The 12,936-nt window shown below is 39.6% G+C and overlaps 1 protein-coding gene across 1 annotated transcript in view; it reads right to left on the reverse strand.

Annotated features, from left to right (window-relative positions):
- Positions 1-12,936, reverse strand: part of TIAM2 (T cell lymphoma invasion and metastasis 2) — a 136,191-nt gene that overhangs the window by 1,843 nt on the left and 121,412 nt on the right. Inside the window, exons 16-26 of the mRNA XM_030447803.1 lie at positions 11,966-12,145; positions 10,394-10,462; positions 9,876-10,001; positions 8,562-8,670; positions 7,820-7,999; positions 6,403-6,521; positions 5,132-5,240; positions 2,839-2,897; positions 1,939-2,044; positions 1,088-1,175; positions 378-532 (exon numbers count right to left, since the gene is read on the reverse strand). Of these exons, the coding sequence (XP_030303663.1) occupies positions 378-532; positions 1,088-1,175; positions 1,939-2,044; positions 2,839-2,897; positions 5,132-5,240; positions 6,403-6,521; positions 7,820-7,999; positions 8,562-8,670; positions 9,876-10,001; positions 10,394-10,462; positions 11,966-12,145 (1,300 nt within the window). The remainder of the gene's footprint in view (positions 1-377; positions 533-1,087; positions 1,176-1,938; positions 2,045-2,838; positions 2,898-5,131; positions 5,241-6,402; positions 6,522-7,819; positions 8,000-8,561; positions 8,671-9,875; positions 10,002-10,393; positions 10,463-11,965; positions 12,146-12,936) is intronic.

Below are 12,936 nucleotides of genomic sequence, written 5' to 3' on the forward strand. Positions count from 1 at the left end.
GAGCAAGACCCCTGCCTTTTGCCAGTTCTTTTAGCTTTAAATGTTAGGGCTGAGCTACTGAAGAGAATCCAGAGGAAAGAACACTAATCCTGCATGCCAAAGGGAGTCCATTTCTACCCAGTAAAATTAATTTGGGTCTTATTAAGTTTTTCCTTAAGAGAGCTAATGATACCTCAGTGTGGGGGGGATGAAAAGCTTACTTACCGCCTCACGCACTGAGTTACAGAGATACTCTACCACCTCCCCAGCCCCAAAGAAAAAAAAAAGGATTTGTGCCTCTGGAATACAACACACTAAAGTCATGGTAATAATTGCAAACCTTCCGCCAGCTCTAGAGTACAGACTCCATTTTTCAGCTTTGAGAATGTGTTTCTTACCCAGCTTGGCTGTTGCAGGTACACGATTCTTGAGTGGGACCAGGCGATCTTTACACGTTTTCTCCAGTGGCAGCTCACATTTTATGTGACGTCTGAAGTTCTCCCGCAAAATAGAACGGATCACCTTCACGATGTTAGTCTTGTTCTCACAGTCACTGCAAGTTTAAGAAAACAGGTAATTTTCCCCTCTGAAGGAAGACACTCTTGGGATAAAATCTGCCTGCCTTCTTTCCTTTCTGCCTTAATGCAGTGTTTTTTTCAGTAGCTTGCTTTAGTAGTAGGTTGTGCAGATAACATCTTTGTGGTGTTAGATGTTTCATACACTTTGTGTTTTTAGATCTTGGTTAGTTCCCCTTTGAAAAACAACCTGAAATGTAACTTCTGTACCAATAGATCACCCCTAACGGGGTCTTTATCAGAAGGCAATTTCTGTTAACTGAGTCTGTTAAAACCAGTTGCTTTCTAATACTATAGTGGAATTTATGATAATACATCTGTGCAGATTTTTCACGTTGAATCACTGCAGCAGATTCCCTCCCATTTCCAAGTGTTATATTTTATGCAGCTAAACACTGACACAGTGCCTGGATACAAAGAGCGAGAGCCACATAAGAAGTGCTGATGCAAAGGTCACACATGGAAAAACATTGTTATTTTTTCAATTCCATTACTGTGATTTCTCAAACACAACTTCCATGTGTAAAGCTTACCTGCTGCATAACTGAAAAATGGTTTCTGGCCTGCCTTCTAGTTCTGACTTTGTGTGAATCAGTTCCCAGATACAGCTGTTCTCCGTTCCTGTGAATGGAGGGAAATGTTAATTTTAATTATACACTTCACAAAACCTTTAGCATTAGAAAGAACCATGTAGAGCTCCTCTTCGGAAGACACTGTTAACATAGGCATTTGTAGAACCACAGAAGGTCTCACCTGAGGTGGAACCCAAAGAGAAGTTCCCTGAACCACCCAGTTACAGCAGCACAGCCAGTGCTGCCTTTGCTAACTTGACCTTGGATTCTTGGAGAGTTGCCTTCCTCCATTCTTAATGCTACTCACTGCCTTTCAGGCCTTGAAGGCCTTTTCCCAGGTGTGCAGAGCATTTGCTCTAAACACCTAGTGACACTTCACACAAGGTTCACACAAGGATCACAAAGATCAACTTAAAGGGAAAATAAACACCCAGTTGACTACCAAAAATTACACAGTCACCTTTCTCTCATTTGGAAAAACACAAGGGTCATCACATGAACAGCGTAAGGGCATCACAATGTCAACCACTGAAAGGTAAATCACCTTTCCTGTTCACATTGTATTTTCATCGGGGATTTCCATTCTTTCACATAATGTTGCATCTTCCTGAACTCATGGAAGAAGTCAAGATAGCAAATGAAGAAAGTCTGTTGATGTTTTGAGCCTGTACCCCCTTGAGTGTATAGAAAACAGCAGATACTATTTTCTCTACACCTGTCTGTTTCCAGAAGCTCCAGAAATACACATGGAAGAAGCAATATTGCCTAATGCCAGAAAATGAAGCCTGAAGTACTCAGTGCAGGGGAATTACCTGCTGTGTTCCCCAGTCGAACCTGAAGAGCAGATAAGGGAATCAGCCAACGAAATTTAAATGGATCCAAGTCACCATAATTATGCCCAGCACGAACATTAGTAGGCTGCAAAGAGAAAACCAACAAGGGTATTTCTAAGAAGGCAAAGTAAAAAAAGTGGTTGGGTTGGTTTTTTTTTTATTGCTCTTAAAAGAGCTGCCTCTGAAGAGAAACTAAATTCATTAGACTTTTTCCTTCAGTACCCTAATATGTGTTTGCAAATGTAGTTGAAATGGTAACAGACACAACCTTTAGAATTTGTGTTTGTTTCAACTTTTTAAAAAGCACTTGTCTTTAATGGATAAAAATAATACTTTGCATAAAATTACCACTAGGGAACAAGTTTCCCAATAGAAACCTGCAGACTGTTGATTAACAGAATACATTTATCATGTAGCTGCTGCTGCTACTTTAAGAGGTCCTTCCTCTGTTACCCTAAGCATGGTGCAGTACTGATACTTGGGGTATACAACTTGGTGATTTCAGTATTCCACTTTTGTACATGAGGACAGAGGAGGCTATGGAAGTGGTCTTTAACCTACACTGTGTTGAAGTAGGCCAACATTAATGCCATCTGGAATAAATTATTAGTCTTTTATGGAAATATCTCATATCCCATCTGACAGAACTAATGTGAGGCTCACACAGAAAAGCTGCTGCTGCTTGCTAAATAACAAAAAAAATGTATTGCTACACACATACTGAGCACTTGTTTCAGCTGTGATAGCTAGAACTGCATCCTGGCCAGGGAAGCTGATTTCACCACAGTCATTCTCCTTTCAACACAAGTATTGTCCATCTCAGATCACATAGGATCCTGTGTGTTAACACTCACCACCTCCACTGATACCAGGACTTACCATTTTCTTTTTCAGTTTGTAGTTCTCTTTATACACCAGTATCACAGCCCTCTTAAAAACTAAAAAAAACAAAACAAGTGTTAATTCCAGGTATAATAATATACAACTAAAATGCTATCTTGCAGAAGGTGATGATTGTAGTCACAGGAAAGTGAAAGATGAGCTAAGCACACTGACTGAAAAGCATGGGCCCTGTACTGAAATGACAACTGGGTTTTTCATCCTATACTTGCACATGCAATGGCAGTATTTTTCCCCTCAGATTTTGTTCTGAACATTTAGGATGTATTCTGAAAATAGTAGCACCCAGGCTCCTGGTATGTGAAGCAGTCCTCACATAAATATAGCAGATGAAGGTTAGATGCAAAGGCTCCGATTTTGGTTTTGTAATTGGTGGATGTTTTCAAGTGGAGTGAAAGGTGTATAGCAAGAGAGGGCTGTAAAAAAAGGACACAAAGTCTTTTCTTCTTGAAGTTCAGCATTTGTTTAGCTAGAAACTCAAACATCTCAATTCCTACTTTTCCATCTGCAGGAATTCTAAGACTTCCACAACACCTGACTGGAGTATCTCACAAACATGATATAATCTGTCAGCCTCCAGGGAGGCAGGGAGATGTTCTCTCTCATCTATAAGCAGGAACAGAAACAGGGGAGCACTGAAGCTGCAGCTGAACCAAGGGATGGTTCTGCTGAGGAGTCCTAGACCCCAGATTGAATTCAAGGGGGTTGAATTGAATAGCTCTTTCCTGGCTTGTGCATCCTCATTTCTTTCCAGGGGAAGAGGAGAGCAGCAATTGTGTGCAGCTGAGTCTCATCCATACATGAAGCCAGAATGCAGCCCTAGCAAGGACAGCATTTACCCCAGAGCCTAGCAGTTTTCCTCAAGGTGTATTTTCTAAGCTGCCCACACAGGGCTTGAAGTGAGAATAAAACTAAGTTCTCAAGTGGTATACAAGTAGTCTGCCATTCATTCACACATGTCCTGCTGGGAAGTGTCTGGCATACATGGATCACTGTGGAACTCATCCACTCATCTGTACTCATCTGTACTCAGCGCTGGTGAGGCCACACCTCGAGTACTGTGTCCAGTTCTGGGCCCCTCAGTTTAGGAAGGATATCCAGGTCCTGGAGCAGGTCCAAAGGAGGGCAACCAGGCTGGTGAAGGGACTCGAGCACAGATCCTATGAGGAGAGGCTGAGGGAGCTGGGGCTGTTCAGCCTGGAGAAGAGGAGGCTCAGAGGAGACCTCATCACTCTCTACAACTCCCTGAAAGGAGGGTGTAGCCAGGTGGGGGTTGGTCTCTTTTCCCAGGCAACTCTCAGCAAGACAAGAGGGCATGGTCTCAAGTTGTGCCAGGGGAGGTTTAGGTTGGACATTAGAAAGAATTTCTTTATGGAGAGGGTGATCAGGCATTGGAATGGGCTGCCCAGGGAAGTAGTGGATTCTCCATCCCTGGTGATATTTAAAAAGAGACTGGATGTGGCACTCAGTGTCATGGTCTGGTAACTGCAGCGGTAGTGGATCAAGGGTTGGACTTGATGATATCTGAGGTCCCTTCCAACCCAGCCAATTCTATGATTCTATGATCTAAGGAACCTAGGAGATTGCTTGTGTTTGTCCCTGTTAGAAGCATCCCCTCCCCTGTCTTCCCAGGGAAGGAGTGTGCAACAGCCCTGAGAAAGAGAAACTTGTCTTTTGTCAGCCCGAGTTGTTCTGTAGGTGTTTCTCTAATGACATTCGAAAGAAATATTTTTAAAAGAAATTTGCAAATGCCTAAGATGTTTCACTGGAAGATTTAATTACATAGATAATTTTTAAATTATTAATCATATATATACTATTAAACTCTAGGTTGTGTGCTCTCATTTCTACATTCATTTCTCAGGTTAAAATAATCTGGATGTGGATTTCAATGCTGTACCTGTAAAGCCGAGGTTAGCCCCAACTCCCAAGAGCAGAATAAAAATCCATTTTGTTATCAGCCTCCTTTGAAAGCTTGTTTTAGCAGATTGTTCTGAAGAGAATACTGTCTCTTGAAAAACACTATTTTCCTTGTTTACACATAGGCAAGAGAGCAGCTGAGGCTGGCTCACAGAGAAAACAGCAAACAACTGACTGGAAACTTTTCAGATCTCTTATTACAAAATAAATGTAACTGTGTTTTTTTCAGATGTAAGTCAACCTTAGATATTGCATGGCTACAGAGAAAGGAGATGGTGGCTTTTAGGTTGTGAGAAGTTTTAATGTGGTTATCTTTAGATTTGAAAGATCAGAGAGTCCCTAAAACACTTACCAAACACTGTAAGTTCAAGGTCTTTCCTTGCTTTGCCCAGAGATGGGAAAGGATTCAGCCAGGAAACTGTAGAATGCATCAGAAGTTCTCCCATTGAAAGCTCTGTCACCTGTATTAAATTGTAACAGCAGATAATATAAATAAATCATACAAATATATACATCAGTGATGCAACCCACATATGAGCAAAATGTTCATGAGCATGATACAGCAATAACTTACAGGGTCTTACAGGCTCTGTTTTCTGTATTTACTTTATGTACAGAGAGAAAGGCAGAAGTCTGCACTACAGCAGGAAAAGTGTATATAATCCCCTCTTAAAAATAGGTAACAACTATAAAAACTAATAGCTCTTAAGTTACAGAAGCTGGACAGAAGCTCTTACTATTTGTAACCTAGAAGAATATTAAGTTGATCTGATGATCTGTCATTTACATATAGCCAGTTTTGTACTGGCTGATTTATTAGCTGTAAGTATGTTTAATTTCTATAAAGTAATTAGTATTAATGACACTGCCAACAGCAGAATTAATGGAGGTCTTGTACTCTGAGGCTGCTTTCTTCCACGGGACACAAGGTAACACTAAAGAACCTCCCAAGCTGTCAAGATTTGTTTCCCCATACATGATGGAAAACCAGGTAGCCAAGAGGGGTGATTTGGCTTTAACTAGGGGGAAATAAAAACAACAGAGCTGGCAGTTCTCATTTCTGATCTTCACCTTTATGGATTTGATCTGCTTAGTAATCGTTTGATGTAAATAGCTCAGTTGAGACCTTGCTGCCCCAATTCTGGGAGATGTGTGCACACGGGCTGTTTAACTAATGGTTTTTGCTCTGACAAATACCCGTGGATGCCTCAGTGCTGGAAGTGTAGAGAATGAGGATAACAGACCTTAATGTGAAATCTCTCAAATTGCCATTTTCATTTACACGGGTGAAAAAAAAATATCTTAAGAATTTAAGAACACTATAGCATAAAATCTGAATGCCTTGGGGCGTGGATAATCTCTGCAACATTTGAGAAGGATTTTTTCTACTGCAATTCCTGTCAGTCCAGAAGGCGGCTCTGGCAGCTGTCTGAAAATTTTACCGTAACCTCCTGACAAAGAGGATCTTGACAGGCAGATATGAAATGAAAGTCAAAACATTAAAGGGGAATGGAAGAACCCCAGCACAAATAAGTTCCTAAAATTATCTCAGGAAGAGATAAGAGGCCCAGCAGCAAGCAAGGTAATGCTTCAGGAGTGAATAAAACATGTTCCTTCTCTTACCTCCTTCTCTGTTCCACTTTGATCTGCAACCAGTTGGTCAAACACAGTGCCATAATCTTCATATATCTTCTGCATCTCATTGATGTGACTTGCTACTTTTTCCATTGCCTTCAGCGCTTCTATAATGTTTAAGAAATTCATAGAGAGCTATGTAATTTAATTGTATTTTCTAGACATGGCATTTTTTATTGAATTCCACTTGAATCAGGCAAAATAGATGCAGTGTTCCTAAGGTTTGCTGAACAGAATCACAGCTTTAGATCAGTGCTTTCTCATAGCAACAGCAGAAGCTTCCTGATCAGAGTAAGTGGAAAAGGCTCATCTGGTATCTTATGTACCTGAAAACACTGCAATAAGCATGCCAGTAGGACCCCAGATGCATTAATATTCCCATCAGCATGATATTAAACACAGTTAGGTTTTGTAACATATATAGGGCCATTAGGATTTCTAGAGTAATCTACACCTATAATAGCATTAAGTCATCTGATGAGCTTTAATAGAAAGAAATTGCATTTGCCTCCCCACAGAACAGACAAAGAAATACAGTCCTAGGTTGTACAAGTTCCTCATGGATTGTTTACATGAAATCAACGCTCTGGCATACATGGGTCACTGTGGAACTGGTTTGTTTACATTTTGTTTTCTAAGCAAGATTGACACTAGGTTTCTTTAGACTTTTGTTGTTAATTCAGGATGGAGTTGGAGAAGGGTGCTTAGTTTCTCCACACCTGCCAGCTCTTAACAGTGCAGCCTTTTAGAAGTTTGGCATCCATCCTGACCTGCAAGTAAGTCATCCCCAGCTTGACTGCAAGGGCAAGGGAACATTATTAGAAACTCCCTTGAAGTCAGTAACAACCTCATGACTTTTTTTCTGACAATATATTTTGCCTCAGTCTATTTTGTTAAAATGACAGCCGTTCCACAAAATAAATCTCTAGCCTCTCATCTACCAGGTGCTGACAGACCTGAACTAGCATTTACCAGGGAAAAATGTCTTGCTTTTGAGCCTAGAAAAGCAATTAAGTCTAATATAGATTAGACAGACTGGTCTTTCTACATGGGAAGACTGCAAAGCTCTGGCACCAATTTTTTTCCACATAAGTGTCACAGCCAAACCTCAAACAACTAAAATTTCCTTCTGTGGCATTCAAACTTCACCACATTTCAAGAACTGACTAATAACCACAAGATGGAGCTTTGGTCAGTGTTTTCCAAATTGGGGAAAAAAAAGCCACTTTACGACCTGAAATTCTCCTGTGAGAGAATTGAGGTGAAAGCCCCCAGTTCTATTTGCCATGGCAAATCTTGGATATATGTACTTCTCAAAGGAACTTGGATCTATCAAATGGCTACCAGCATCTTCAGAAAGGGCTGATGACTCACAGTCATTCCTACAGAAGAAAGGAAAAATTACCTGTCAAATGGTAGTGCTCCTCACTCTCATTGTCTGTCAGAGACACCAGCTCTTTTAAAAGCAGTGGATATTTCAGCACTCTCTGAACAGGCTTTATGAGATAAGACTCCAGTGTAGAAGAGTGTTGCTTTGTGGGATTTCGAGCATCCAGGAAGGCCTTAAAGGCACTGTCTGTTTTGGCTAGATGTTAATAGGAGAGTCAGTCAGTCGAACATGGAAGCAATAGAAGTTATAATAATTCAAAAGAACAGAACTGCAACTTATAACCACCACCATAAGCCTCATCCTTTTCAATAGGGTTTACACTAGTAATTTCATAATGATTTCCTGCATTAAATAACACACATATGGGCTAAGGGAACAATTATATCAAGGTGATATTACTCCTCAATGTAATTTTTCTACTACATTGCAGTGAATAGCAAAGGAAGGAATTCCTAACTTAATACACCATCTATTGCTCTTTTTTTGAGCATGAGCTGGATGTGCAAACAGCAAATACTTGTGGAAGATGTTTCTGTAACTATTCAAGCTACTGCTTGGATGTTACAAAAGGAATCTTATCTCTTCAGTTCTATACCATACCTTAGCAGAAACACAGATCCTAGCTATTCCTATTGAAAGATACCCAATTAGTCCTTGATTTGTACCATGTTTTCTGCCAGATTATGAGATTTGTTACAGTGTTCACTGCAGTTTAAATTCATGCGAATGAATTACAATAATGAAGCCAATAAATTACCTCTCTCGAGAACTTTCTGAACTTTGATATGGTTTGCACAGAAGCCACTGTATAGTTTGAAGTGGTCAGCATAATACAGAAAAGAGCCTCCAAGGGAAAACAGCAATTTCTGAAATCAACACAATCAAAATATTAATTCAGTACTAGAATCCTAAATAAATGTTCAGGCACATAACACAGAGGGCCAGGAGTGTGATTATCTTCTGTCTTTTTATATACAACCTATATTTAGTATATGCACATCTAACATGAATATGCTACTAGTAGTAGCTCTGTGATGTTACTGTATTTCTCTGAGTGTATAGTTCAGCCTATTTAGGCAAAGCCCTGAATTTTCTCCCTAAGCAGGTAACACCACTGCAGCCATTCTGCCTCTCTCTTATCTTTCAGGCAGCACAGGAACAAAAATCAAGCAACATGTAACAGGCTATGTTGTGCTGGGAAAATGCATGAGCAATAGGAAGCAAGGCACACAAGTGGGGGACAGTGTAAAACAAACACAGAGGATTGCTTTCCAACTGTTTTCCTTCTTTCAGGCAGGTGGTAATTAGAGGGCACCTCTCATGTTCTTGGATAAAGGGGTGGTTGGGAAGATGTGGGAGGGATTGAATCATGAGGGAGATGTTTTTAGAAAAATGCTTCTCAAAGCAAACATAAGAAAGAGGAGTAGTGAGGGAGGAGGAGAGGGGGAAAGAGGAGAAGGAGAGAAGCCCTCTCCTCTATTTTTAATCAATGTTTGCTCCACAAAACACACCAAGTGGCTGGGAGACCTCCCAGCAGTTTCATCTGGTCCTGTGACAATGACTCCACCTGCACAGGACCTATTTCTTCCAGCTAGGGCAGGTAGGACGTGGTGTCACTTTGAGCAAAACAGCACAGAGAGAGCAAAGTCTACAGCCATCTACACTTTGTAGGCCTTCTTGGACCTCACAACATGAGCAATTCAAGCAGCATATAATAGGAAAAGCTCCTGGTCTGTAGTGGGTGAACTGAGCACAGCAGGGAGGAGAAGAAGGCAGGGCAGAACAGCACAGCTACAATAACCTTTTTTACAAAGGAGTTCTGCATCATAAACATTGCTAGTTGGCAGCATGCTCAAATTCTATTAATCATCTTCCATGTTGCATCCTCTGCCATGGGAAAGAGGATGATAAAAACATGAAAAATAGCACTTATCTTTCACTGCTAAATATGTGTCTGTAAAACTTTGAACATAAAAATCAACCATATGAAACTTCAATATGAGTTCTTAAAGCCAAATTTCCACAAACATTTCCAAGCACACTGCAAAGTATTAAATGACTGAAACTTTACCCGGAACTGGGATGGGGTTTCCAGTGTATTAAAATCTGAAGAAGAAGATATTCCATCCTCAAGGGTCTCCAAAAACACCTTCTGGAAATCCAACATTTCTGGCAGACTTCCAAACAAGGATTCCATCTGCGAAAAACATTGTGCTATGAAGTACCACACTTCATACATCTAACTGTGGTCTTATGAAAACAGCCCTCTAAGGAGATGTGACACAAAAACAGGTTGCAAAGGCCAATAATGTCTTTGGCAATACTTTTCAAATGGGCTTTAAAAAGAAACGAAAACAAAACAAAAACCACCCTTACAAAAAAGCAAAGATTTCTTGGAGGTTGAGTCAGAAGAACAATTACCCTTTAAAAAAAGAAGTGACGCACACACCAGACAGAAAGGCACTGACTGGTGTAATTCCTATTGTTATGTTCACTGGTTTTTTTCTTTCATGCTCTCAGCAATGAAAAACCAAAGAACTGCTTAACCCACAGCAGAATGAATAACACATCTTTCAGTTACTCCCTCACCTCATCCTGGGTAAGGAAGGTTTCATTTTGAAGAGGCTCCAAGTACAGCTCAAAGAGGCAGCTCAAGTCCTGTAAGAAAGAAAATTTGTTCTCTTTTTATATAACAGTTTGAAAATTCTTTACACAACAACTCTGAGATAGGGTAATTTGCAGGAATGAACTAGAGATTCTTTTTCTGTAACAAAATCACCTGCATGTTGTTAGCACTAAAGTGATTGCTAGATTACACACAAATTAATTTCAGTGTAATATTTTTGTTTCATCCTTAGGGCTTTACAGCTTGATTATAAAAATTTTATTTGTGTATAGCATGAGGAGAAAATGGTGTAGGTGATGGCTTTTTAAAGAGTCCATGTACATGAACAGCATCAAATCATGCATGTTAGACATATAAATAACCATTCATTTAAATATCAGTAGTAATATTCAGGACACTTTTCAAAATCCCATTAGGTATTAAAGTGTTCAGTTTCATTGTTGGAGGGGATGTAATCAAGGGCTTTTTCAGTCACTTCTTCAAAGAACTGGTGTCACTTTTGAAGACTTACTATCCCACACCAAAGCATGACAGCAGGGCTAGGGCCCACTGCAGGGCTCTCCAACCCTGAGAAAAGAAACAGCAGAAATTCTTATAGGGAAGAAATAATGAGCATCTCCCTGAGAATGCCACAGCAAGTATGTGCAGCCTGCTGGGATTTTGCCTGGTGCAAAATTTCACTCATCAGTGACCACCATGGTCACACCTTTCTCCAAGTGATTCCCCTGTAAGAAACATCAGCTGAACATACATAGGAGTCTGAGTTCTGTAAAGTTTCCTCAAGATTTACAGCATAAAGCTGTATTAGTGTACTGGTATTAACAACAGCAGCCTGAAAGAGTTTTCTTTTCCATATACATTATTGCAGCAAGTACTCATATCTGCAAGTACGTTGTGAGACCAAGTAGATGATTCCTCTTTTCAAAAGGTCAATTAAATCAATGTCTTTGTGTTTCTTTTGGCATCCAGTCACATGAATTTGGGGTTTATAAAAGGAAGAGATGTATAGCAAACAAATTACAGACTAATCAGTCAAAGGAAAAATAACATGTAAAGCTACAACCAACTGGAGTTTTGCCATTTGCCACATTTTTATTCAGGAGTAATTACACACTATTTTCCACAAATAAACTTTTTTTTACTAATTTGCAGGAGAATCTATTCTGCTATTCTACCAGATTTATTTTCATTTTGAAAACTATGGAAACATCCCTTGGGAAAATGGCAATGCTCAAATATTGAAACCCCAACATTCAAATACTCCCCATCAATTTCCAGTCTCCAATATAAATACAAATCAACTTGAACTAAAGCTACTAGCTGAAATCTTACAGCCTCTGTTAAATGAACAAGCCCATTGAAAACAACAGGAACAATTAGATAAGTGGATTTTGTAGGCAATAGCCCTTGTAGAGGGCTGGCAATAAGAAGGTAAGCATTAAATATGTTAAAACCATCCACAAATTACAGTCAGGCTCAAAAAGAAGGCTGTAGCTAGCAAGATTTAAAAAAAAAAAAAAGTTTTTTTTTTTTACCTTGACATAAGATTTCTCAGTATCCATGAGTTCTTGGATGACTTTTCTCAGCCTATCTGTGTCAGAAAGGTGGCGAGCCAGTGGCCGTGGCAGTGTATCCTGGTTGTCCCTCTGTCCTTCCATGCTGCCTGCTTGGACTTCTTGGAAGTTTCGGCACAATGCACTGATCTGTTCTGCACTCTGTTCAAAGAGAAGAAAGAGACAAGTGGTGATGTTTTAGAATACAAAGTGTGCTACAATTATTTTTATATTCTTCAAATTTTGCTTTTGTTCCAAATTTTATTAAATGTGTATCCTGATAGCTTTGAACAGCTTGCATTCAGAGATCTTGCAGAGCCAGATCACAGCAGTGAAATGAAATAAACATTGTCTAGAGATTTTCCAGGGCAAATTATTTTCAGTCTTCAGATACAAGCTCATGGGATGTAAAAGGTGAAAGAGCACTAAGATATGCTTTAATTATTATGACACTACCATGGCACTGTTTTACATCTCTCATTTTGCAACACTCACTGCATCAAAATGGAAAGAATTAGTAGATAAACGTCTTTTAAACATCCAGAATAATTTACATTTTTCATCTTCTACCTATATTGTGTTGTGTATTTTGTCCAAACACTGAGACATGGAGCTGAGGGTTCAGATTGTAATGTCCTTTTAGGTGCTTTCTCTCCAAGAAGATAACTACCAAGAAAGATCTTTTGCTTTCAAAAACAGTGAATGGAAACATAAATCTTTAAGATTCCTTAGAAGAATGAGAAACATGAAAAAAATCCTGAAAGTTTGCAGAAAAGGTTGGAACTGGAACAACAGTTAATCTTATAAGGCACAGATGGAAGAGAAAAAGATTGTTCTGACACTGTGAAATGGTTGTGCAGTTTGTTCTTGCATAACCACCACTAATGTCCAAGAGCAACTTTTGCAGGCAATAATCTTTAATGCTTAATTTGAAAATTATTCCACTCTTCTCT

Source organism: Calypte anna, chromosome 3 (assembly GCF_003957555.1).
Source record: "Calypte anna isolate BGI_N300 chromosome 3, bCalAnn1_v1.p, whole genome shotgun sequence".
Taxonomy (NCBI): Eukaryota; Metazoa; Chordata; class Aves; order Apodiformes; family Trochilidae; genus Calypte; species Calypte anna.